The following is a 27,087-nucleotide window of genomic DNA, read 5'->3' as shown; positions in this document are numbered from 1 at the left end:
GTCTGATTAGCATTTATTTCTTTTACACTCCTGCAGATCCCAAAGCTGAGACCTGTCCTACTTGGTAGAATGATAAAGAATTTATTTATTTTCTGCAGCAACCACTTCTTGGCAAAGTGACAGGGGGCATTACTGCACTGGGCTGATAGCTTTGGTTGGATGTACAAATCTGGGATTCTTCTGCATATGCATGTCAGTGCCAAATAAATATCAATATATTCTAAGGAAAAAAAATCAAAACATAAATAATGCCAGTGGGCTTCTTTCTTTTTTTTGGGGTATGTGCTTTTAATACCACTGTCTCCCGAAAAAGAGTTTTCACTTTACGCACTAGTAATGCTTCTGCATGAGGTGGCCCAAAGCTGTATATTTAGCCTAGAGGAAATAGTTTCTTACTTTTTGACAAGTGACAGTGATTCTTACACAGGTAAAAAAATCCTCATTGAATTGATTCTATAATTGTGAACTTCTTAATAATGGTTAGCAGGAATTTTAACATTTAGCTTAAAATAATTTTATGGGCTTTATGGGCTTTATTCACAGTTTAAACTTGAAGAAGCAGGTCAGTTTTATTGCAAAGAAGGGATAACTATAACCAGAGGGCAACTTTTAATAACACTTCCTCTCTGCATGAGCCTTTCTTTCCTCAAGGAGAGGTAGTAATGCAGAAATGGCAACCTATAGTACAAGCATACAAGGGTGAAAGCAGAAAGACCAAGCACAAAGGACACAAAAAATGACAAAGAAGTCACTTTTGAAATACATCAGCAGTAAGAGGTGCACCAAGGTTGCAGTTGATCAGCTACTTAATGGAGAAGGAAGCCACCCCTAGAAAGGCTGACTGTAATCAGATGATTAATGCAATTGGTATCAGAGACAAAAGGGTACTATCTCAGCCTTGAATAGGTTAGAGAACACTTTTATGAGCAATTTGTTTTAAAATGACATGGGCATGGATGTCACCGGATGGTACTTGAAGGGGTGGCTTATTCAGTCACAAGGCTGTCAGCAGTTATCTTCCAAAATTCATGAAAATGGGTAGCATAAGGAAGACTGGGGAAGGACAAACATAATAATCACCCAGATTTGGAAAGAGGAGGTGTGAAAGGAATCAGTATCATCAACTTCATTTCACTCTGGAAAAATCCCAGCAAAAGTTAATGTTTTATAAGCACCTTCAGAGCCAAAAAGTAAAGCAGCTAAGCTCAACATTAATTTGTTGAGGAGAAGCTCGGTCAATCCAGCCTAACTTCCGTCCATGACAGAGTAGGAGGCACTGTGGACTGGGTAGCAGTAGATGCCACATGTCAACTTTAATAAAGCTTTTAGAATTATTTCCTAAATGTTTTCAGAATGTTTTCATAAGTAAATAGGAAAAGGATAGTCTAGACGAAACTATTACCCATCTAGTCAAAAGTGAGTGGAAACTCATTCTCACACGGTCGTAGCAGCAACCATAGCAGAATCAGTTCTGGTACAGCTCCATTTCCTTCCAGAACTTTAGTTAATGAGATGTGGGATGGGATAGTGAGTTCTGAGCAGGAGGTTGTGCTCTATGGTATAATGAGGGCCCTTCCAACAGGAGTTATACTGTGCTCCTCTTCTCTGGATTTGCAGATGATGCCTATCTGGGATATACTATCAGCTTGTTGACAGATAAGATTGGGATTTAAGATGATCTTAACAAGTTCAAGTTATGATTTTAAAGCCTAGGATAGCTTTAAGTGCCGATAAATAGAATATGGTACATTTACAAATAATTAAGTGATCATATACAGAAAAAATGCAGGGGTTAATGGGACAAGCCTGAGCCTTAGTCAATCAGGCCATGGACAAACCAAACACTATTCTGGGACACAGGAGCATAATTTTAACCTCTAAGGCATGCCAGTCTCTCTGCTTAGCTTCAGCTGACATAACTTATTCACTCTCAGGGGATGAACGGCAAAAAGGATTTGAACTAACAGACAATCAGTGAAAATGATAAGAGGTTGGAAAACACGACCTATAAAGAAAGGCTGAAATTCAGGATTGTTTAGCTTAAACAATGGAAACGCAAGAAAGGCAAATTAACAGCCTACCTATCTAATAGACTGCTGGAATAGGAAAGGAAAAAGTTATTTTCAGTGCCTGTGAAGCATAGCTAAGGCTGAAAGGGCTTAAACTGCACCAAGGAAGATTTGGGTTAAACAGTAGGATAAGTTCTCTAATTGTGAGAACTTGAAGCATTGAAACAAACTGTCTCAGTGACTGGAGGCCCTGCAGAGAGGGTGAGGTGAACCACCCTCCACAGCAGTCTGAGTCTACTTGGGGACAGCACTCATAGGTTGACCTTCAGATTTCTGGCAATTCTAGTTTTCAGATTCTTTAACATATGAATAAAACCAGCCTTCCTTTTGCAGCCCCATCAATACCGCAATACTAATCCTGATTTAAGGCATACATCATTGCCCACTTGCTTAAAGCCTTTCTCTCCTCTGGTAGCCCTTAAGTGTGTGTGTGTATATATATATATATATAAACCACATCAGAATCCTGAAATGTCACAGAGAACAACCCCTTGTGGCTGACACTTTACATGTATTTCATAGAATAAGAATAGTTTGAGTTGGAAGGGACCTTAAAGATCATCTAGTTCCAAACCTCATGTAACGGGCAGGGTCACCTCCCACTAGATCAGGCTGCCCAAGGCCTCATCCAACCTGGCCTTGAACAGCTCCAGGGATGGGGCAGCCACAGCTTCCCTGGGCAACCTGTGCCAGTGTCTCACCACTCTCATCATGAAGAAATTCTTCCTAATGACTAGTCTAAATCTTCCCCTCTCCAGTTCACAGCCACTGTCCCTAGTTCTACCACTGCAAGCCTTTGTAAACAGTCCCTCCCCAGCTTTCTTGTGGACCCTTTCAGGTACTGGAAGGTTGCAATAAGATCTCCTTGGATTCTTCTCTTCTCCAGACTGAACAACACCAGCTCTCAGCCTGTCCTCATAGGGAAGGTGCTCCAGCCCTCTGATCATCTTTGTAGCCCTCTTCTGGACCTGTTCCAACAGCTCCATATGCTTTTTATGCCGAGGATTCCAGAACTGGACACAATACTCCAGATGAGATCTCACAAGAGAGGAATAGAGGGGCAGAATCACCTCCCTCAACCTGCTGGCCACACCTCATTACTTTCTATTCCTTCCAAGTATTTTTTCATTTTCTGCCTAAGTCTCTAGAAATCCTTTTTTATTAAATATTCAAGTACCATTGTCACTAGTGCACATATCATTCCTCTTTATTGTCACCTACAGACTTCATAAAGATCTTGATATTATTTCTTTGAAAATTTAGAAGATGAAGAAAGAAGAAGGTGTATCCTTCAGGTCCAGTAATACTCTACAAAGTCCCTTGAATCTCATGGCTATTTTCACTGCCCTTTCATTTGATTTTAAAGGAGAAATGCATATTTTCCTCATCCAGATTAGTTCTGTTCTGACATACTTAACTGAAATATGTGACACTGCCTGTATTTCTAGGTTACTTTTTGAACTGTCTTTCATACGTAGTGAATAATATAAATCAGACTTCACTGGCAAAGCAAGCAGGGACTTAAAGAAGTGGGAAGCTAAAGTAAGACTATGAAATTTAAGGAACCAAAGTAAAGATGTTTAATTTGAAAAATAATTAGCATAAGTCACTTCTAGATTTCCTACCTAGAAATATTGTAATATATCTACAAACAGCCATTTTTAAGAACTTGACCATCAAGTTTTGAAATTTTATATTACTGACTAGCTGTGGATCTGTTTTTCCTAAAGTATTTCAACTTACCTACCCATTTAGAGGTACCAAGGATGTTCTTAACATTTGTGATTCTATATAGACACTAAAATTTTAAAACATTTGGCAGGTTCACTTTTTTATTAGTCTTATGTGGACTCCCTATTCATGCTTCTTTTCAGTGACAGACTATCTGTGTCAGCTGTGTTTTCCTAATACTGCGAGGTCGTTTATTTGGACTTGCTGAACTGTAAATGCTCACTTCTGGACAGAACCCAGAACTATGGTTTATTCTGGCTGCTATGGGTCAGCTCCTGCTCACATTCATTAAAAAAACTGAGCCTCAGACTTTTCCATTCTATAACCCAAAGGAAGTCAAGAAACCTGTGCTAGGATTATTGCATTTTCACAGCTAATTTTAATCTTTTTCCCAAAGGCTACATGCCATGCTGCACAATGCATAAGTTAACAAGTGAAGGGTGAGACACTGCATACAAGTCTCTCCACTATCCCCCAGATTTTCTCCTTTATAACCCATAAATGCACACATCAGCAGCAAAGATTCTATACGATTGATGCTGGGCTGAGCATTCACAATCAGGAGGCATGAATAAGTGACTTGTAGAATGGATCTGAGCAGTTGGGAAAGAATCAGAAGCAAATAAGAGGGTTTACAGCATGGCCCAATATTTTCTAAAAGAAAAAAGGTGTTGCTTTCTTTATATTAATATCAATAGTAATTTATTTACTCAACATAGCAAGATTTCTCATTAATAGCTGCCAATTATCCAATATATTCAGATTACTTTCAGGTGTGCTTTTTCTGTGTGGGACCTTAAACTGTACTCTGTCCTGGTGGTGTGTGCATGAGGATGCTCAGAGGTATTGGAATAGAACTTCAATCTTTTTGTTAGAAAGGAAGATAAGAATCTGAATTAGACTAAGAGACCAGGACAAAGGACACAGAACAGAAGGGCCTTAGAAAGGTGACCTGACAGAAATTCACATTTATCTTGGGCATTGTCAGCTTCCAAACAGTATAATCCAAGTATGTTTTCCCCATGGATATGTGAAATGACTGTTGATTTCATCACTGCTGGTTAGCCAATAGGCACCTTACAGGCTGGGAGCGTGGACTTTCAGTACTTAAAAGTAAACGGCTATCCTGTCATTTAACAGACGTAACAAACTCCTCTCATCAGTGTCTGCTATGTATTTGTAGAGTATCAGCGTCCTAGTCTCTGAATTATCTCAACACATGTTCCTTTGTTTTTATGTCTAGCTTGGTTTCCATAAGAAACAGCCATACTAGTGTAGGTACCAGCAGGTATTGATGCCTGTGACTCGTCCACCTTCTATATTGTGTAAACCTGTCACCAAGGTGGTGGAGCACAAAGGAATTGCTATTTGATGGTCCTTCAGCTGTAAGTCAAGTCATCTGACGAAGGGCAGGCTTGATAACAGCACACTCTATGATCACCAAGCAGTGATAATACCTTCATATTTATTGTGAAGTGCCTTGATACGAAGAGCTGTGCTGCTGTCTCTCTGCATTCACATGTGGCAAAGGAAACAGCAGGGAAGAAAAAAAAAAAAAGAAAAAGAAAAAAGCCTTGGTTTTGGCCTGGGGAAGAATTTTTTCCAGTGTATCAGTACTTCACTTCCACAGACTGCACAACTCAGACAGCGCTTTCAAAGGTTGCCAAAGTTGCCAAGTGCAGGAAAGGATGATGTGAGCTTCAGGGCATCACTTCTGTTGAAAGCCAAGTTCCAGGCTGGGATGGGGGGCAGGGTGTGGGGGAAGGAGGCCTTGTTCTCACGGCTAAAGCTCCGCTCTGAAGACAAGACAAACCCCTAAAAGCCCGTCTATTCGTGGCTGGTTTTCTCCGTGCTGTGTGCTTTTGCTGAAGGAGAAAGCTGAAAGGAGGAGACCGCAGCAGCGCGTTTTCTCCTGATGCCATCTGCTGGCTGAGCACACGGTGAGCACACGGACATAAAACAGGACAAGGCTTCATTTACTAACATTTAAAAAGGTCCTTAGCAAACACTACAAAAAAAATCTAAGTATTTAAAGATCGAATGGAAACGTGCAGAAATATTTTACAGGATTTAAAAAGGAAAAAAAAGAAGGAAAAGGACAAGTGTTAATACTTAGCTAGTATAGATTTAACAAATTGTTTTGCATCCCATTGCTTAGATGAAATATTGTGAAATCAGCTTGGAAATCTGTTGCTGTCAGAAGCAGAGCTGGTCCCCGATGTTGCACATCCCCACGCAAAGACAAATATCTAAGCAGAACTTAACGAGTTAAATGATCTGCTGAGGGAGCTTGCCAGGTGAGTATCAGCTATGAAAAAAAAAGGTCACTGGATTATAAGCTACATAGGGTGCAGCATCTCCTTTCTGGATTTAGACAGATTTTGGCAGAAGAGGCTGCCATTTGCTGCTAACAAGACCCTCAGATGGTACCACATCTGAAATTATAATGACAGGAGGAAGGACAAAAGATGGTGTTTAGTATGTGTGGTTCTGATATTTCTGAGCAGACCTATGAAAAAGCTATTTGTTGCTCACCGGCTAACACTTGCACTCTAACCACCAGCACCCAAAGTTCTCTTTGCAGGTAAAGTGATGTTGGGTTGTTCATTTGGTTTTTTAAATTTTTAATACGATGGCTACTGAAATCCCATACCAGGAAGGCCTTCCAATCTTCAAAAGATAATTGATTCAAGCAATATAACTTGCACTGGTTGCCTTCATGTACCACAGACGTTTAATTTCTTCTGCTGTGAGGAAGAGAAATGAAGGAGGTGTAACTTGCTGGTGTTAAACGTGTTCTGGATGGGGCTGGAGATGGAGGCAAAGTACTAAAATACACCTAGCATTAACTACCAAAAGCAATATTATCACTTTCTTCCACAAACTATTCTACTTACAACTTAATATACAACACCTAGTTTTATTTTAATAGTATGATTGTGATACTTCAAGTTACATCAGAAGTCATTCAGACTGTCTTAAATCATTGTAATTTAAAAATCCTTTACAAAGGACCAATTTTTCTCTCACATTTCTATTTCACCAATCTGTACATATAATGGATGTGCACAAGCAAGATATCCTGCTTAAGGCACTGAAAAATAAATAAATAAACAAATGACAAATATTATTTTATCTCTTTATTTTTTTTCAGGATATTTTAATATTGAAACCCAAGTTGTTATTTTCAAGGGATAGGGAAGGGGAAAAGGAAAGGGAGAAGACAGAAGTTATGAAGACAAATTATTTTATTTGATTTATGGTTTTGTGAATTGTCATTTCTGTAGGCAACAAAATGTTGTTTTCTTAAAAAAAACCCAAACAAACAGCACCATTAAAGAAAGCATGATCCCTGAATTCTAAACAAAACACTGTCTTGAAAGAAAAAAAATGCTCAAATGCTTGTTTCACCCAGTCACCTCTGGTGGGGTAACAATGCAAAGCATAACAGCATTGAACTGTAGCAATCCTGCTGAAACCAACCACACCCCCTTCTGAAGATTCAGAGAACCACTTTCTGAGCTTGTCCTATGGAAATAATATTTTCTTTGGTAGAGGACTGAAGGAGGGTATTTACTTCACTGAATGCAGAGCGAAAAAATATTTATGCACATTTGGGATCTCCCCACTAAATCTGTATTTCTCATGCTTGTTAGGTATGAGCGGATTTCACGTTGTTGTTATACTGCAGGAGTAATACTGCCCTATAAAGGCATAGAATGGCTAATGTCGAACAGATGTAAACATTCAGAATACTGACAAAAAAAAAATACATACACACAAAAAACCCTGTACTGAAAATGTGAATTGAGTTAAGTTTCTGTAAAGCAGAAAAAATATTTTACAGCAGTACAAGAGAATTATGGCAACAAAGTAAAGCACTTTTCTTGTAACATTCATGAACAGTACAAATACAACAAAGTTAATCTACGGACTAAATTATTTTTTAACTATCAAATATAGTACAAAGCGAAATATTATGTGCTATAAAAGAAGCAGCTCCTTAAATTAGACTAAAAAAATGCTTTTTTTTCCCATTGGTTTTACAGTGACAAAGCATGATGACTGAAGACAACAGGATTTCATAGATTCAGAAACATTTAGCTACACAGGTCCGTGATAAATCCACTGAATATTTTGTTCCTTCCCCTTCAGTGTTCTGCAGAGCCACAGAAGACAAACCGCTGCGCTGCTGCCAGGAGACTGCAGAAGTCATTCAGTGTTCAGAGCAGGGCCGTTCATGTGTGTCAGCTAAAATGATCCCTTTTGGTGACACTTCTCAGCTTGAGAGTTTATCCTGGTACTTCACCACACCTTGGAGAAACTGCTAAACCAGAGGCTACAATAACGATTCTGAAATTGTGCGTGTGTTTATAAGGGGAAGGGGGTGCAGCATAAGGTAATTTTACTTCAGAAATTGCATTATAAAGCACCATATGCACCAGCTTAAAAACTGTGCAAGGAGTTGCAGGGCCCTGAAAAACCATCTGCACGTTCTGTAGCTTACCCTGACAACATGCACCACCCTCATGAAGAAAGTCTATAGTACAGAGAATATACCTTTTGCTTTATGGCTCAACCTTTATTTTAGTCTTTTAAATGCTATTTCATGTACTAGACCTCAGCAGATAAATAACATGCAAACGGGGAGCATCCAGTTCACCATTTCTTAACTATTATTTTTTTTAAACATTATTTCAAAGGGAGTTTCTGCTTGGAAAATTAGTTCAGAACAGAAACCCACAAACACACACACACTCCAAATGCCCTAACAATATCTCCATACCTCACAGGTATGGAATTAAAACAATAAAGAGGGAGGAAAGAAAAAAAAAGTGTGTTTCTCCCTCTCACCCAAAAGTGCTGCTCCAGGGGTAGGAGTGGGGGAACAAGTTTGGAGATCTTTTTTTTTTTAAAAAGGTAAATTATACATGCTGGACATTGGGACACATACGTACGTACACGCAAACACAGAGCAGTGTGTTCTTAAGTAACTCTTCCACCATATTTCAGTGCATAAACTATTAACACCCCATGGTGCAAACAGCATGGTCATTAGAAAACAGAATGGCATTGGGCCTGGAACCTGGACAATTAAACAAAAAAAGAAGGCATTCAAAAGTAACTTCTGCATGTGATTATGTTCTTATTGAAGACCAAGGGCCGCTCTCCCCCAGCCATCTGTGTGATACCAGAATTCAAGAAAGCTTTTCAGTCACACTAGGATCCATTCAGGCAGGCTCCTATATCACCACGGTTGCTTTTGAGTATTTTAATACACTAGATCTATAATCTGTAACAACATTTCACCATTGTTGCTAACTAGTTGGTCAAGTTTATTCCTGGTGCAACTCCAACAACTCAAGAATAAAAGGAGAGAAGCTGCACTATGGAAGAGTTTGGTTGGTTGTGTAATATAACATAGCACCATCCAGTCTAATGCCACTTTAAGTAACATTTTATCATGACTTCACACATGCAAGTTGCAATCCTGATACAAAAATGACAATATGACATGAATGAGTTACCTACCACATTAGTCACACTCTTCTCAAACAAAGTAAAATTATTTTGTGGCCAGAATTAATTTCTGTATTATGTGAGTCAATACAGTAAGTATTTCAAGATGCAAGTACAAACAAATATTGACTTATGTGCTGCGGACAGGAAAACCTGAGAAATAAAGATTCCCAGCAGGCTTATATAAACAAAGGTTATTAGGAGTCTAAGACTGCTTGCTCTCTTTATTTCAAATAATATACTTCTACCAAGTATAAATACAATGCAATACAATTCTGATACAAAGGCTCCTCAAATATGAATTTGATATGAATTAACTAACTATACTCATGCTTACTCATGAGTATTTTCCAGTCACTGCCAGCAGCTGACATAACACTGGATGCTCATTTTCACGTGGTTACTTTTAGTTTTGCTTGGCTGGCCTATTATCCTACCAGAAGACCTGAAAGTGCTGAGAAGCCATTTCTTAACTCACATGCTATACTAAGGAGCACTTTTGTATAGAAAAAATATATTATTGTATCAGCAACAAATTCATTAGTGTAATTATAAATGGCCTTTGTACCACACAGTGTCAATATCGATATGTTGGTAATTACAATAAAAGAGAACATCAAGGTGCGCCATAGAGCTTCCTATGACAGGAATGCATGTTGTAGATATTCCAGCTCACTTTTAAGACAATAAATGGCATTTATCATATCTGTGAAAATGGTCCCACAAGAAAATAAATGTGGTTCCTCCATTCAGTAGAACCTTACTAATATGCACCCATGTCAGGGAGATGCTACAGGGAGAGCTACAGCTTATAAGTAATTATGCCAACAAAGATTATGTTTAAAAAGTACAGTGCAAAATGTAGTATACTTTTCATTTCCAAAATGTAGTTTTACCATTCACATTACCATTTCAAAACGTAACAGTGAATACATCAAGAAATCCAAGCAGTATTACATCTCACACATTCTTACTACATTGCTGTCTCAAAATAGCAGAAGGAAAAGCAGTTTTCTTGAGCACACTGTAAGGTCTTTGGATTAGTGAGGTTCTACTGTAATGGTAAAAATAACATTTGTCTCTGATGCTGACATTTGGACAGACCCAACCACATACTGGCAGATGGATGACTTGCGCTCCACATTTTGTGTTCTTGAAGAGGGAGTAAAAAAAAAAACCCAAGGTATTTTAATCTCCCCAGGAACTACACGTGCTTTATCTCTTTACAATATTTTTCTTTTAGGTGAATAGGGCCCCAAATTATTGTTTTTCTTCTCTGCTGTCATGGTGGCTAGGGCATCTGGAATGCAGCTATAGTCCTAAATGCAAATACAGTACTGGATAAATACTGAATATTACTTTAAAGATGCAGTATCCCTTTCAAGAATGCATTTTTTCTTCCATATTTCTAAAAGCAGAGTAAGGGAAGACAAAAAAAAGTCACTGATGTAAGTAATTCTAAGAATTACTTTAAATGGCAAAACTCTGAGCTGTTATTTAAATAGAGTAACTCACATAAGAGGAAAAACAACTGATACTCTAATACTCAATGAATAGGCAATTAAAGTCTTTCCTTATTCATTTATCATAACAATGTATCATTTTTAGGCCATGGAAAGGCTAAAACATCCAGAACCTATTATATAAGTCTGATCCTATATATATAGAGAGAAAGAGTGCAAGAGAGAGAACGGGGACTGACAAACTGAGTGGACAGAGAGACAAATACAAGTAAAGAATATTTGAGTGGGAAACACAAAGAGAAAACAGGTTTCTAATCCCCAGCAGTTACTCTACTGAAGACAATGTGATTCCAGTGTTGGTCCCACTAACCCATCACACATACAAAGCTTTCTCAAGGAATCAACAAGGAGAGATGATGAGTAGGATTTGAGTTCCATAGTCCCTGGCAGGCATGTAGGGAAACTCTTCTAACAATCTAAATGCTATTTTTATTTTTCTTTCCTTGGTGAAGTGACTATATTATAGCCCTAGACAGCGAAAGTCAGTTGAAGAAAACAATCCCATCATCAGAAAAACTGCAAACTGACTTCCAAGTCATGATGGCTGATACGCTACAACTTGCCACTACCACACTCAAAACAGTCACTATTCAGCGTTATTCATTCTGCATAGTTACTCCACTTCTTGCAGTTATTCTTCCACTGATCTTTAACCTGCAGCTTGTATCAACTATCAAAAAGTGGAGAAAAGATGTGCTGCACTTTGTGCAAATAAATAGAAGCTACGAATGACATGCATTAATGCCTTTTTCTTTAACACAGCAAGAAAGCTCATAGAAGCTTCAGTAACAAGGCTATCTTTTTTTTTTTAAACTTCTCATACGAGTTTCCTCTTCTTCCCAGAAAATGGCACTCAGGCAGGAATAACTAAATTCTGAAAGCACCACTTGGAAGAAAAAAATTAAAAATAAAAAAAAAAATATACCAATCAACTAATTGCAAACCATTAGTGGCCTAAACTATTTCAATTTTTCCATTCCTTTGTCCTGCTCTTCCACACTGATAAGGGATACTGCATCTTTGATTCAGTTCCTACCGTACAACCAGACAAGCTACACACAGTTTGGAAGGCCCTATGCAGTCATCATGACAGAAGGCTCCACAGCCTTTGCACACAATCATGGCTTTCAGCCTGCAAGAGCATTTCAGTTCCAGTTCATCGGCATTGCTACTGTCAGCAAATTTCTGAACCGGGATCTGCGCGTTCTGGTTAGATAGGCCTGTGGCAGCGTTTGAGCCACTTCCTAAAATCCCAATCGATTTCTCAATAGCAGACGCTGCCCTTTTGAAGCTTGTGCTACCGAAGTGTATTGTTGGGTAATTTCCACAGAGCTGCTGCTGCTGCTGTGGGTGCTGCGTCTGTATTTTCTGAGCAGCAAGTTGGGTAAAAGGCTTCTGTGGCTCAGAAAGTAAATAGGAAGAGAAATCTGCATTTTTTAATGCAAATGCTTTTAACTGTTCTTTCACTTCGTTCTGTTCATAGGAAGCCTGTTTCATGCCCAGTTCGCAGCTGCTGCTTAAACCTTCCTCAAAAGAAATAGGTTCAGATTTTATATTGCTACAGATGCTTGCTGGCTGAGGCCAACTAAGTCTTTTAGTGGTTTCCATAGTAACTGTCGGTTGTTTTTGATCAGAGGGGACTTCTGCATTTGGGTGAGGAGGGGGAGGAGGTGGCAGGGGCGGAGGGGGAGGGGGTGGATGCACTAATGTTTTACTCTGCAGAGTTTGAGAGGCACTGGCAATGTCATCACTTTCCTTAATTTGAATATTAGGGGAAAACACACTTCCTAGCCTCAGCTGGTGAGCTGCTGTAGAAATATTGACGTCTCCCAAGCCCTTCTGTTCCAGGTGTCTGCTAAAAGCAAATGCGTTGCAGCCAGGTGGGCCTTTTGAAGTAGTTTGCAACAAAGCTGCCGTAGGAATGGGGCCTCTTGCAGCCATGGACATTTGGTAAAAATGCTGTCTATGTGAGGTACTAGCTTCTGCGTGAAAGCTGCCATTTTTATCAACGTGAAATAAGCTCTGCTGGAAGCTGCATGAAGGCAACAGCCTCTTCTGCTGCTTGATCTCTGGGCTGTGAGCAATTCGGCTCTGAATGGCGTGTTTGTTCAGCCACTCCTGCTTAAATGGCTGACCGTGCCCTAACTGGTTCATGCTGGAACTAATTACACAAGGAGCCACTTTAACATCTGTGTCCATTGACACCTTCCCAGGCTCACATTTAATTTGAGTGTGTTCCCCTACAGTCCTGGCCATCCTCTTTTTTGGATGGTTTTCACGCTTTCTGATTTGTAGCGGGGCTATGCTGCCTGCTGTAAATCCTTTACCATCTGGATTAGGAGAGTTGGAAGGATGTTCAACAATATTTCTCTCGGTCACTGCTGTTTTACATACTGAGGTAGTTTGCAAAGGCAAGGGAAGCCTGTTAATTTCTAGTTTGGCTCCTGATCTGGGCTGCGGCAGCACTTTCTCTAAAGGCAGGTTGCCTTGCAACAACTGTGTCACCAAAGGATTGTTGGCCTCCACTGACGACAAGCGACAGCTAGAGCCCCCGGCACTGGTGACTCTCTTTAGGCTTTCTGTTGTCAGGGACAGGGAGTCTTCCATGGAGTCTGCAATGGATGTCTTGGAGGTCTGTGGTGGCTGCGCACTCGTGGCTATTTCTCTAGTCTGGGCAGGCATTTCAGGTCCTGTAAAATCCTCAGTGTCCATCCCGAAGCACTTGTCAGACTCATTAGTTTCCGACTTAACAGGAACAGCAATGCTCGTCACAAGACTCCTGGATTGCAGTTCTGACATTTGTGAGTAACTGGAAGGTTCGATTTTAACGGTTTTTAAGCAGTTTTGCTCTGCGTATTCCTTATGCTTACCGGCGTTAAGATGGCTGACCACTGGCTGGTCTGTACTCATTGCCTCTTCATCATGCCAACAAATTCTATTGTTAGTGGTATATTGATTGGCACAGACAGCATCTGCTTCATTTTTAAATGCTGAAGGACCTCTTAATTGCTCAGCAAAACCCTGGCTGGGAGTAACCACCTCAATTAATTTATCTTGAGGAGCAAGAGGCACTTCTCGAAGACTTGAACAACCTGCCTGCAAGTTCTTGCTGTCTTGCTTTGCTGTAATGGTGATAAAGCTGGAACTATGCTCAAGACTTTCATTAGAGACCACTTCAGGCCTGCTTATGACAGACACCTGAGGACAGGCTATACTTTGTAAGGCAGCTTCTGTCCTTACAGGTCTGCTCTGCAGGTCAATGCTGTTCTCTGTATTTTCAATAGAAGAAGAAAGTGAAAGAGTTGAATTCAGATTTGTAGTGTGGTCAACAATGACTTTGCAAGGTATAGACCTATTCATGGCAGTTTGTGTAAAACTCAACAGCTGAGATTTACCAGACAGATCCATTCGGTTTCGTGCTCCAGAGCTTTTTTCTGAGAGATCAGCATTTAATTTAGTAGCATTGTCATAAGAGCTTATTGTCACCATGTTACCAGTAAACATTGAAATGGGTGGCCTTGCAACAGAATCTACTACTGCAAGGGCCTCGCTGCAACTTAAAGCTGACCTAACGGTAGTGTGAATGGCGACAGTGCTTTGTTCACTACACCCAGTTATGGCTATCTTATCAGAAGAAAATCTGTTGGTAGTCCCCACTGGGGGAATCAGTACAGAACTACCAGAGAGATGATTTGGCAAATTATTTGCAATAGATGAAGCTGGCACAGTGGCATAATGACTGGAGACCGCGTTATTCGCATTGCTACTTGGTATTGGCAACCTTTTGTCATCGATGGCATTTGACAAGACCATGTTGTCTATGGAGATTGGTGCGTTACTGTTATCAATACACTTTGGTCCAACGGTTATGCATGGAGTATCAGCCCCTTGGACGGTTTTCCGCATATTTACATTACAAGCTGAAACTGCTGTGTTTGCACTGTCAACAGACATTAAAACAGAGGATTTATCAACAGAACTTGCAAAAGAAAGTTCTTTAATTGCTCCAGACATAGCAGTGCTGCAAACAGACACAGAGACTGAACTTTTATTATAAAGCACTGGCACACTGTTACTTTCAGTAGAGGTAGATGAGATAATTTTCTCACATAATTGTGGCATAGGTATATTTTCATCAGAACTGTGCACAGATAGCTCAGTAGCAGTTTCTGGTAATGTGGCTGCGTTAAGTGGCTGCTGTAGTAAACTGGTAGTCTCACGGTGATGAGCAGACTTGTTGCTAGGGGACCTGCAGTTAGGATTAACTATAATGACACCAGTAGAACCTTCAACCTTTGTGTCAGTAGAAGTTGGTATCTCCAGAGATGAGGTACTTTCCTTTGTAGAGCTGAACTGTGACTTTGATTCTTTATTAGTCTGGAGTAAATGAGCTCTGGCTTGGTGCTTTGCAAATAGCTTGGCCTTTGTTTGCTCCTTGATGTGTGCCAGTGTTCTTGTTTTCCCACCTTCACCCGGGGTCCCCATTGCTCCGGAGACTATGCTTGCAGCTGCTGCCACAGCTGCTGCTGCTGCAGCTTCTCTTTGGGCTCTTGCTTGCTGAGCTCTTGCTTTGATATCTGCAAGAGTTCTAGCCCCAGTGTTTCTCCCACTGCTGACCGATGTACTTGGGGAAACTCGAGGTTCTGGTTTAGAAATAGGTTGGCTCTTGATGATGAAAGGTGGTCCAATTTTTGAAAGCTGAATCTAAAGGAAGAAGAAACCCAATAATTTTAATAAGATCATTGACTCACTAAAATCACCAGCTCTTAAAAGGGTCAGAGAAAGGTAATGAAGGGAATTACTGTTCAGTGCAGCTGGATAGAAAAATGCTGAAAAGTAAGGATATTCACACTGCAGTATTTTATCGTCCTCCAGCATGAATAAGTGACACCTGAATTAGCCTACTCACCTTGCTCCTTCTTGACAGGAAGAAAAATTGAACTGGATGACAACATGGTGCTTATCTGATACAATTTGTCAGACTTGTTTTATCTGAAGTGTATCTAACTGAGAAGATCAACAAGCCCAGTGCAATGATACTGGAGCCCATAACTAAGCACTTTCTGCAAATGTGTGAAAAAATAATGAACGTGTAATGATTTTGGTCCTCAGTTTCCAATGACTATGACATCAGGAACAGCCTGTCTTTTACTTAGGTATCAGACAAATCTTGCCTCTGGAAAGGATGTAGCAGTGTCTCCACTGATACTGTTTTTCATGTTATACCACAAAGCACTTTAGAGTACTGGTATAAAAGAAGCAAATCCCCAAAGTATACTCCTTTCCCTTCTAAACTCGTAATTTTAAGATACCCACTTCAGTACATCCCTGGGATGCCTCCCACACTATTGCATTTCAAAAAAGAAGTCCTCAAACCTACAAATATTAAAAATGCAAATATCCAAGCTGTAAATGAGTAAAACATTAAGCAAAATAATAACCTGTAAAATCACTAAGATTATTAGTATGTTTCCATTTAGGCACATATGTTTCCAGAATTAGTGATTAAGAGTCCTGGGACCCATTTATAATTCATACACTCTCCCAAAATGCCCAAAGTTTGGCAAAGAAACATTTACGTTTCTTAAAAGGGGCATATGTTTACCAGCTGTCCACAGTAACAGGACTAAGTGGTTAGTGCTGTGACTTCTCTTCTGAAAGGAACTGAGAAGAAAATTAGATAGTATTTGTAGAAAAAGTCGTCAAAAGTTATGACAGGAAGCAAAAGCCATATAGCAGAATGATTCAGGAGAACTGGGTTGGGTTTTTTTTCCTCTTATAACAACAAAGGATAGGGGTTTGTTTGCAACATGACCCAAGAGCCAAATATTTGTTACACAATAAATAAACTAGAATTGATTGTCCAAAATCATTTTTGAAATGCTTGACAACTTTTCAGTATTCTCATTCACTGGCTGGAGGCTTCAGGGAGATTCAATTGATAAGACTGCACAAGACTGACAGCATCTGATTTTCCATAAGACTTCAGTGGAAATCAATAGTAAGATGTTATCTACTTAGATGCTATAAGATATATATGTATATATTTAAGATGCTGTAAGATATATAGCCATTTTATATAAACATACAACTGCATGCTGGTCTGGAGGGCTAGAATAATTCACTTTTCCTAGTAGTTAAATTTTTGGCTTATAAATACACACTTGTGCCTCATATTGTGAAGCTTCAATATTTACATGAACATATTTTAAAGAATATCACAGGCTCACAATTACTTCAAAACATTTTGCTTTCTGCTTCAGTAGCAGCTTTTTTCAGTTTGTACCTTGTATCACCAGAACTGCTAAAGCTCTAAGCATTTGATTATTTTTATTATTATAGCCATGACCGTTCTTATTCCCTAGTGATCTATTTTCCTTTGTGCTTAGAGAATGATTAGAATTTACTATGCTAGACAGAGACCTTCCAAATATGAAAGAATATCACTAAATTCAGAATGGGCTAACTTCCAATTGCATCACTGCTCATAAAAATAAATTAGTTGAAATACACTGCCGCAGTAGTGATTAAAACAGTTAGCCTATTTGCCCTCCTGGCCATATTAACAATGTTCAGTGATTGCAGCAGTTAAAAATAAATGCAGAAAAGGGCATTTCTGAATAATCAGGAACTAGTATTACAAAGTCAATGTCTTAAGTTCAGCAAATTGGATCTAAAACTTGGCTGATGTCATCATGTACAAAATTAAAAGGGTCAAAATGCTGAGCCTATATATAACTAAATCTATAGATCCCTCATTTTTTTTAAAAGAAAAATGTGCTTTCAACTGGAGTTTTATTTCTTACATAGCAGAATGATACAAATAAATATGTTTACTTAGCTAGTGTATCTTTTTTACTTCTTGCTTAGCCATTAACAAAGATACCTATACAATTAGACACTTTCCCATGATAGCCAAGCCATTGCTTCCAATTAATTCTACAGGGAAATCTTATGCTTCACCGTACTGCAAGACCTGTGCTTTCAAAGTTGTCTCCACCTATTCTGACTTTAGGTTCTCTCGCTGGATTAAAGCACTGGTTGCTTTTCTTAGTATTGATTATGGTAACATATATTACTCATGCTTGTTGGAGAAGTCATCCACAGGAGAACAAGTAGATAATATAGTTGGACAATTAGAAAAACAAGTAGCACTGTGTAAAATACAGGGAAGCTCTTGAATTAGATGAAACCATAGACCCTGGAAACTTTGCCTCACACAAAAGCATTTTTGTAGCAAAGACCTTGACAGAACAACTATAGGAATATTTTCATCAGAAGTAATGCAGCATGGCAGGAATGTAGTAGCGAAATCATCAGTAAAAGACACCTAACGCCTCTGTAAAAATTAGACTGTGCACTGTGTCTGTATGCAGGCAGTAGGGGGGAGATATTAAGCCTTTACTTTCCCAGTCAGCCTGTTTATTCATTACTTTACCTTAAGAGGTGGAACTCGGGGTTCTTCTCTGGGTGGCTGGTCTTTATCCGATGGACTCGTTGATGAAGCACTACGGTTAGGCTGATCATCATCTATTCTAGCTCTCTTCTCTTTGCAGATTCCAAAATTGTGCTGTTCTGCTGTTTTCCTCTTTGGGATCTCTGGGTCTCTAATTTCATTCCTCACTTCAGTTGACTTTGTGGGTTCTAGTGACTTGGAAGAATGCGAACTCTCTAGACGGCTTTGGGTGCTGCCTGTTAGCTTGTGAGATTTACTTCTGCACACTTCAGAGAACGTAGCTTTCTCCAGAGATGAGGTATATAGTTTATCATGTGGCTTTGATGGAAGCAGTTCGATATTTTTGCCACCTGATCCTTCTGATAAGACAGCTACTTCTGATGGCAAGAGCGTAGCTTTCTTGTCACCTCTATGCTGAACACTGTGATTTTTTATTTTGATCACCTCTGGGGGAGAGTGTTCTGGGATGGAAGCAATGTAGGATTTCTCAGTTTCAGAATGTGACTTGCATGGCTGATGACTGAGGTTTTTGCTTTGGGGCTCTTCTAGTACTGAAGTATCAGGTACAATTGTTAGTGGACCAACTTTTATATTTTCAGGGGCACTCTGAAGTTGCTTTGGCTGAACAAGATTCTCTTCTTGAACCACCTTAGGAATGGCACAGCTTTCTTCCTTCAAAGTGGAACAGGAGTCTTCCAACAAACATGGTGATTTCCTTTGCTGCAAAATAAGTCTTTCATTGCTTGGGGAATTAGAAACTGGAGATGTCTCTGGTGGATGAGACAAACTATTTGCCATGGATGTTTCACAATTTAGAAGAACAGAAGATACTGAAGACGTTTCTGATGTTAAAGGCAAATCAGACATTGGGGATGTTTCTGATGTTAAAAGTAAATTAGAAGCTGGTGATGCCTCTGATGTTAAAGGTAAATTTGACATCATAGATGCTTCTGAAGTTACAGGTGAGGTGGACATTGGAGAGATTTCTGACATTAATGGTGTGTGCGAGTTTTCATCACTGGCCTTTTGCTGAATATCACCTTCAATGTTTTCAGTACTTGACACTTCAGACGAGCAAGCTGTTTCAAGAGATGCTGGAGTACAGGGTTCCTCTGAAGTTGACTGAGTGTCTCCTCCAGGAGAGGCAATACAAACACATGGTCCTTCTGGACTTTCAGAGGAAAAGGAAGTTTCAGAAACACAAGCATTCTCAGACAACTGTTCCTCAGGGTCACTTTGAAGCTCCATATCCACTGCAATGCCTCCGCCAGTGAACAAGGAGCCTTCCAGAGCAGCATTTTGCATTTCAGGTGCAATTAGCTCTTTTGCAGACTCAGAATCCTTCTCCACTGAATCACCAACAGAGTTTGTGGATGAAGCTGATCGTGCTGGTGATACGCAGTCCTCCAGCTGATCTATCACAACTGACATCTCCTCCTGAGGGCACTCTGACTTCAACTCCACTTTAACTTCAGTGTGAGCTACAGTGTCAGCTACATCATTCATCATGACACAGGACTCAGTGCTGTCTGCAAGCTGCACTGCCTCTGTTTCTTCATTTGTGCCAGCTGGACTTAGTGACTCCTCAGAAAACTCATGTTCTGTTTTATGGTTCTCTTCTTGGCATTCCAAAATACTTGTCTCAACCTCTTCTGCAATCTCCTCCTGAATGATTGATTCTTCAGGTACCAGTATATCCTCTGAGTCTGCCATTAGATCCTTGACAGGAACTTGTTCCGTATTAGAAAGAGATGGACAATAACCTCCCTCTGGTAAAGGTGGAATTTTAGCACCTTTCTCTTCTTGGCCCTCAAAGGCTGCTTGCTTAGAAGGACCAGGTGTGCCAGAAGATGCACACAAAGAATTGCTTTCAGCGTCATCATTGCTCTGCACTGCAGTGAGTTTCACTGATTCCCCTCTTGACATTCCCAATCTAAATAAAAACACACAAATTAAAAAGGTCTTTTCATCACAGACACCATAAAGTAATAGGATTATCCTTCTTGCTTGTATCTTTTATTTACATAAAGGACATATTTTCTGGTTTAGAATAGTGGTTTGGTTAAGTGATGGCTGAAGAATTTATATGGTTATAGATATAGTTCTATATATTTTGGAAAACTAACTACCTAGACTTTCTTACAAATGTTAAGAAACTTAAATATTTTAAAAAGTTAATCTATTGTTTAACTACTTGGCACTTCAATGAAACAAAAAGTAAGCTACGTACATTCACTACTACTCATACTCCGTTTAAAAGAGCACGCATTGCTGAGGAAATGCACAACTATATCTTCTTCCATGAGTTACAGTTCTAAAGGAAATCCCTATTTTCCTCCTACACCTGCATTTAGGGTCAACAATAGCTTAAATGCTGCACTTTAATGGCAAAGCTGCACCTGAAACTAATAAGGCAAACCATGTGTTTCAGTTTTGTTATTTGGCAGTCATTTCAAATTTATGATGAAAATCAAAGTAACTCCACTTCAGGCCCATTTTACAGCTCAAAAGTTGACCACTTGTGTGTTTTCACTCCATTCTTTCAGCAAACTAAATACTTCATTTAAGATAAAAAATATTGCTAAATAAATAGATCTACGTACATATTAGTCATTTGATTTGACTATAATTAAAAAGAAGTTTAACATTCTTAAGAATCATAGAATGGTTTGAGTTGGAAAGGACCTTAAAGATCATCTAATTCCAACGCCCCTGTGATGGACAGGGACACCTCCCACTAAACCAGGCTGCCCAACACCCCATCCAACCTGGACTTAAACACTTCCAAGGATGGGTCATCCACAACTTCTTTGGGTACCCTGACTTCCCTGGGCAACCTGGGAAGACAACCTACAATACATATTTATAGAATTTGCACTCATTCTCAGGAATAAAGTGCAACCACTCCTACATATACACCTCTTCTTAAGATTTTTTTTTAACGGATGGTCCTGAAAATATTAAACAAGATTTTGATTACTTGAACAGAATTAAAAAACCACAACAAACCAAAACAAAACAAAAGCCAAGGGCTGTAAAAACATTGTTATCTCAAAAAACATGTGTTCTGATATCCTCATTTAATTCTAAGGACAGTGAGACTACAGATGTTCAGCATCTTTAGTAACATTTTCCAAGCATATTTTGTGCCTCAGCTATTCCATAATAGCAGAAAGATACAAAACCTTTGTTGAAGGCCTTAAAAGAACTTTCATGGTCTTAAGGATTTTCAAATGTAATTAACAGAAGTTTGATCTCTGTTCTCACTTCAGTCAGAAAACAAAGAATAATATGGAAATAAGCAAGTATAAAACATACTCAGAAATTATGGAAGCAAGAGAACTTGTCAATATGCAGCCAGAGGATACAGAGATCAAAAAGGCAAGTACAGAATAAACATATAAAAAACCAAAATCTATGGTTGTATATTTTAAAAGCAGTGAACAGATGCATTACAGTGGTAGCTGTAAACACACACACAGAAAGAAAATAGTCTGGTATCGGTAACCAAAAAAAAAAAAAGCACTCTTAGGGTAATTATTAATACTGCCTACTACTAGTCACTTAATATGCACAAAGTCTCCCTATGGCATCAATACACTGAGGAAGGATCCTCTAGAGAACAATTCAGAACAGCAGATTTATATCTGCCACACCAAATGCATTTCAGAAGATGCGTGTTTCTTCTAGATAGACTATAGGCTCTCCATATCACCTAAGTTTAGGTTATAAGTTTAGGTGAGTAAAGTTCAGTTTACTTAGGTTTAGGTGAGTAACTTCCTTCCTCTAAAATTCCTTGTGTAAATGAGCTAAAGTTACCTCAGGAAAATGAGGAGAACAAAGAAATCCATTGCATTATTGAAAACTAAGTCAGTGGTCTATTTTCTCTAGCTGGCTCATATCAACAAAAGATATTGCCTGATAGTTATCTTTATGGAATGAAAATCAGCAAAGGAATGAAGGACAGGCTAAAGGTGAATGCAACTGGCACAGGAACACCCCACAAACATATAGATTCTAGTAACATATTGCACAGGAAGAAGTGTAAGAAAAATAAGATGATGCATGATTAAGGCCAGCTGAACGTGTACTGAATCTTAATTGGTTTTCTGCAGCATTGGAAACGCTATATTGAAGAAGATACTGCAGTGAAGAAAAAGGCTTTCAAAAAGAGAAGGCATGTTCAAGATCAGCATGTTTAAGGCAATTTCAGACTGCAATATAAGCAGCTGATCTGTCTTTTCCCTTAGAGAACCAGATACCCAAAGTTTACAAAACAGCACAAAAATAGGAGGACATCAGTAAAAATCCATCAGAGAAAGTGCTGATAAGGACATGATTAACTGATAAAGTAAGGGCAGTCAGTCATCAAATATAAAGAACCTAAAAGGCTACTCAAGGATATATGGATGCTGGTATTCTAGTGCTGTGATAAGTAGTACAGGGGAAAATAAATTAAAAAACAGTAATGAAGAATATGAAGGATTAAATCAGTAATGAAATTTAGAGAAGGTCTATGCAAAATTAAAGTCTTGATTTAGTGAGCTGACAGTACTATCCTGACACATAACTCTCTCAAGAGTGTGAGAAGAAATAATATATTGAGACAATAGAGTACAATCCTTGTAATCCTGGGGCAACAAGCCAGAAGAAATATGAATTTCTGGCAACATGCATAAGCTGATTCTGGATAAATGACTGCAGAATGAAGTTTTTTTTTTTTTTAAATGAAGTCAGAGAGAGGCAAAATGAACAACTATAAGAAAGTGAAAAGAGAGCACAAATGGATGGAAGAAAACCACAACTGGCAGTCCTATGATAAACAGCCTGACTAAAGATAAGACCAAACACAAGAAACAATGTGTAAAAGCCTACATGGAAGAAGCATTCTAAATCCTTTGAATGACATGAAATGGGGGTGTATGTAAAAATGTTTACAAACATTCTGTGTCTATGAATAGTCGTTCTCTAACGATAAGTTGGTACTTAAATTTACTTATGGAATATTAGGACATCAAATTAGCTGAAATCAGAGGAAAAATGCCACACTGACTGTTAGTTGAGTAAGTTAGGTTGCAAGAGAGATCCATTTTGTAGACAGTGCACGTGAGAAATAGCTCAGGGAACTTTCAAAATCTGCAACTCAAGTGAGAAAGATGAGAGAACTTATACAAGGTGGACGCTAAAGCAAAAGCTACCATTCAGTCAGTAAATAATGAGAAAAAGTACTTAAATGTGGACAGCAGCAAAGTAGTAGAATCTGCCTACAGAACAAACAAGAACAGGAATGCAATTGAAACAAAGCAAGCTGGGGAAAGGATGGAGGTGACCAGATTCAGTACTGCAGTCAAAATGGAAATTATGTGCAATATGACATTTTGCATAATAATGTCGATGTCAAGAACTTCTCATTGCAAATGACACGTACTACTGCAGACCGAGTAATTATCTGCCAACCATTACAGTGTCCAGCATTGAGCAAGCATGGCAGGACTGCTGGCTCTGTAAAATTATAAGTAGCGTTCTCTGTGCAAGTGACAATCATTTATGACCAAGGAATCGGCTTCAGCTAGAGGTGCTCATGATTTGCTGGTACTAAACTACTTCTTGTGGAAGGCCCTATGTCAATACCTTACATAACCCTTTCCTTCATGAAAGGCTGGTAATTGACTCTTCTCTTGACATGAATAATGAAAAGTCTTTATGTTCCTTATCTAAAAATCTAATTATTATTGTTTTATATTAAAGGGATCAATGTCAATACTATATTGAGGTCTTAAAGCTGTTAAGTAAGAATTTAAGCACTGGACAATAAGACAGTCTTCTATAGTAAGTCCCTAGAATTTCCATTAACCATAAAGACAATGTGGTGTAGAAACAGGTTTCACACTGAGACAAAACACCTAACAAGGATGTCCAAAATAAAATATTAAAATGGATCTGTCCATTTGCTGCCTTGTTTTCACTACATTTCCCAATGGTCCAAGGCAATAAGTAGCAGTGTTATTTCAGAATCACTTTAGCTTATGTCTTAATCTTTATGTTATTCACTTATATAGGCAGGGTCTCCTGTGCTCTGGATTTCTTAAGTAAAAATCATGTAAAAACAAAACTAAGACATTTCATGTGATGATGGTTCCCTTGGCACATTTTTGCCTCTTAAGTATTACTTATAATTTCCAATAAAACATACTTGAAAATAATAATAATGATAAAGTAATATTAAAAGAATTAGTTTGTAATTTATAATAATTAATACTTTTAATACTAAATATTTTTAAAAAGATACATGCAATTCTGAGTATTGATGGATTAAATTTTAAAACCAATTTTTATAAGAAAGATTCTTCAATTTTTAAAAGATAAGAATCTCTTTAAAATTTTGATTTTTAAATAAACAGCACAGAAGAACTAAAAGTTCAGTTGCTGCAGAACGACATCTCTGTATCATCATCAATGAAGTTGTGCTGACTAACCCCAATCATGCACCTGGAGTGATACCATTTCATTTTAGTCAGGTAAGGGCATTTATTTAGTCTTTGCACCTCACTTCTAGAAGCAGCCTAGTCATTGTCACTTTCATTTGTCTCTAGCCAACATTTCTTCAATTTTGTGTATTCTACTCCAGCTAACAGCTATCTCAGTCAAAAATAAAAAGCACTATTTTATTTTAGAAACTTTGCAACAAGCTTAGGAAAAAATAAAGTAAATATAAAGATGCTACAGAAATATCTGTTCTGGTCTTCCAGTCTGCAGAAGCAGCATTTATATTTTGCAGGAGGGGAGAATTAATCTAACGCTCACTTTTGAAAAGATAATTAGAAAACACTTGTATGCTTGGGCCTTGTGTCTTAAGGTCTCCTTGGAATGAATTTTTATGGATGAGTTATGAACCTTTAAAAATGCAATTGTAAAGCAAGTGCAGACATGCCACTATAATTCTACCCACAACTTCTTGCACTGAGGAATGACTGTCTTTGATAACTGCTTTATTAAGTTTTACAGCATATGATCGTGCTATGTGAAGCAGAGAATTATATTTTCATTTCCTCCTAAAAGAAAATGAAAAAAAAGCTTTTATTTCCTTCAGTACTTACTTTTCACCATAAAACCTTTCAAAGAATTTTTCTTTCCAAGGTTCTGTTTTCTTTTCCTTTTCAATCTCTTGTCTGATGCGCAACTGCATTTCTGGTGTAAATTCTCCTAAAAAAAGAAATAACAGCATATTGAATAAAAGTTGTCAAGTTTTAGCCTAATATGGATAATTATAAATTAAAGATACAAAGATGACATACAGTGATTTCTGTTAGAGTCACCCAACGATTCCAAATGAAAATAATGAAAAACAAAAGCAAGTGTGACATAGCAAGCCTTCATTTACCATAGAACATCAGTATTTCAAAAGTATATTGGTGGGATTTAGTTGCATGCATTTATGTTTCCAAGGCTGACAGTGATAAAATGCTTGGGGTTTTTTTAAACTGTTGAAACAAGCTGCCACAGCAAACTGTAAGAATGTACACTAAATTCAAAATGAAGTCAGCAATTTTTGTTTTGCTGAATTACTGGTGTTTTACATTTTCTATTCTGAAAGTTTTTTTCAAATGTAGAAACAGAGGCATTCTTCACATAAACAATTAACCTTTGGTAAATCTGAGAATTAGAGTTACCTTCTGCCAATCGCTGTTTCCACCCTTGTGCTGCATATGCAAAGAATTCATTATTGAGAGCAGAAGTACTGAGGCGCAAAATTCCATCACTTCCCATCTAGAAAACAAGCAGATAGTACCAGAAGACAGTGTCAGAAACAGTGATAACTAAGGTTACATAAAAACAGAGTTCCAATTAAGGGAAATGAGGAGAGATAGGGAGAGTGGGAATAATAAAGAAAATTATCAACTACCACTAAACCAGCATTTTCATTATAGTCATTCCTGTAAATCCAAGTGGGTTAATCCAGCATCAGTGCGCTGTCTTCAATAGCAACCAGTCAACAATATTACTGATAACTCACTTTACAACTGATTGATGTGTTTTAATCACCACCTGCTATCTTGAGCCTTTGTCTAGAGCTATTGTACACAATCAAAAGTGAAGACTGTACTTGTGCATCTGCCTGGAATATAGTACAGAAAAATTAATTAAATATAACGAACACAGTAACTTTGCTGTTTCTAAATAAGCCTAACACTCACATTAGTTAATATGCTGTACTGGCAGAAAAGTGGATGACATGTAACCTTAACAAAATAACCAGTGTGAACTCAGTCCTAAAACCAGCTTTTAAAACATGCAATTTTATAGGCACCAAGAATGAAAACAGTGGAACAACATTATAATTATTTTTACTTTCTACGTCTGTCAAAGGTTTAATCATAAAACATCATTAGAAGTCTTAATCACAATACTTTCTGCAATAACACTGAAAAGCAACCCAATTACTGAGCTTTCTTTTACTATAAAATTTAATGCTTATTTTCAGGTTGTAAGGATATGTCTGACTATTGAAGGAATTCCAATAACTGAAAATAGTAATTACAGAAAACAAATTAGCAGTGTGTATCACCTCTAGCATAATAAATAAACAGGCAATAAAATCAAATTAACAAATAAATAGAGAAAGGGAGGCAATGCTAGAGGAGGTAACATTGCTAGAACAAACACTTTCCCTGCAGTTCATTTTACATTCTTTAAGGTAACTAAGAGATAAATGTTTGACAATATCATTTGTGATCTAGCAGCAAAAACCAACACATTTTCCAGCATATTAACAAGTTTTAGCTATGTA

At 38.3% G+C, this 27,087-nt stretch overlaps 1 protein-coding gene across 1 annotated transcript in view; it reads right to left on the bottom strand.

Annotated features, from left to right (window-relative positions):
• Nucleotides 1–6,917: 6,917 nt before the first annotated feature.
• The window catches only part of ASXL3 (ASXL transcriptional regulator 3), a 124,971-nt gene continuing 104,801 nt past the window's right edge, over nucleotides 6,918–27,087 (bottom strand). Inside the window, 4 exon segments of the mRNA XM_069854040.1 lie at nucleotides 6,918–15,547; nucleotides 18,282–20,232; nucleotides 25,397–25,502; nucleotides 25,970–26,066. Coding sequence (XP_069710141.1) covers nucleotides 11,876–15,547; nucleotides 18,282–20,232; nucleotides 25,397–25,502; nucleotides 25,970–26,066 — 5,826 coding nt within the window. The 3' untranslated portion in view covers nucleotides 6,918–11,875.

The sequence above is a fragment of the Phaenicophaeus curvirostris genome, chromosome 3 (assembly GCF_032191515.1).
Source record: "Phaenicophaeus curvirostris isolate KB17595 chromosome 3, BPBGC_Pcur_1.0, whole genome shotgun sequence".
Lineage (NCBI taxonomy): Eukaryota > Metazoa > Chordata > Aves > Cuculiformes > Cuculidae > Phaenicophaeus > Phaenicophaeus curvirostris.
Note: the sequence above shows the minus strand (reverse complement) of the source record. Positions and strands in the feature narration are given on the sequence as shown.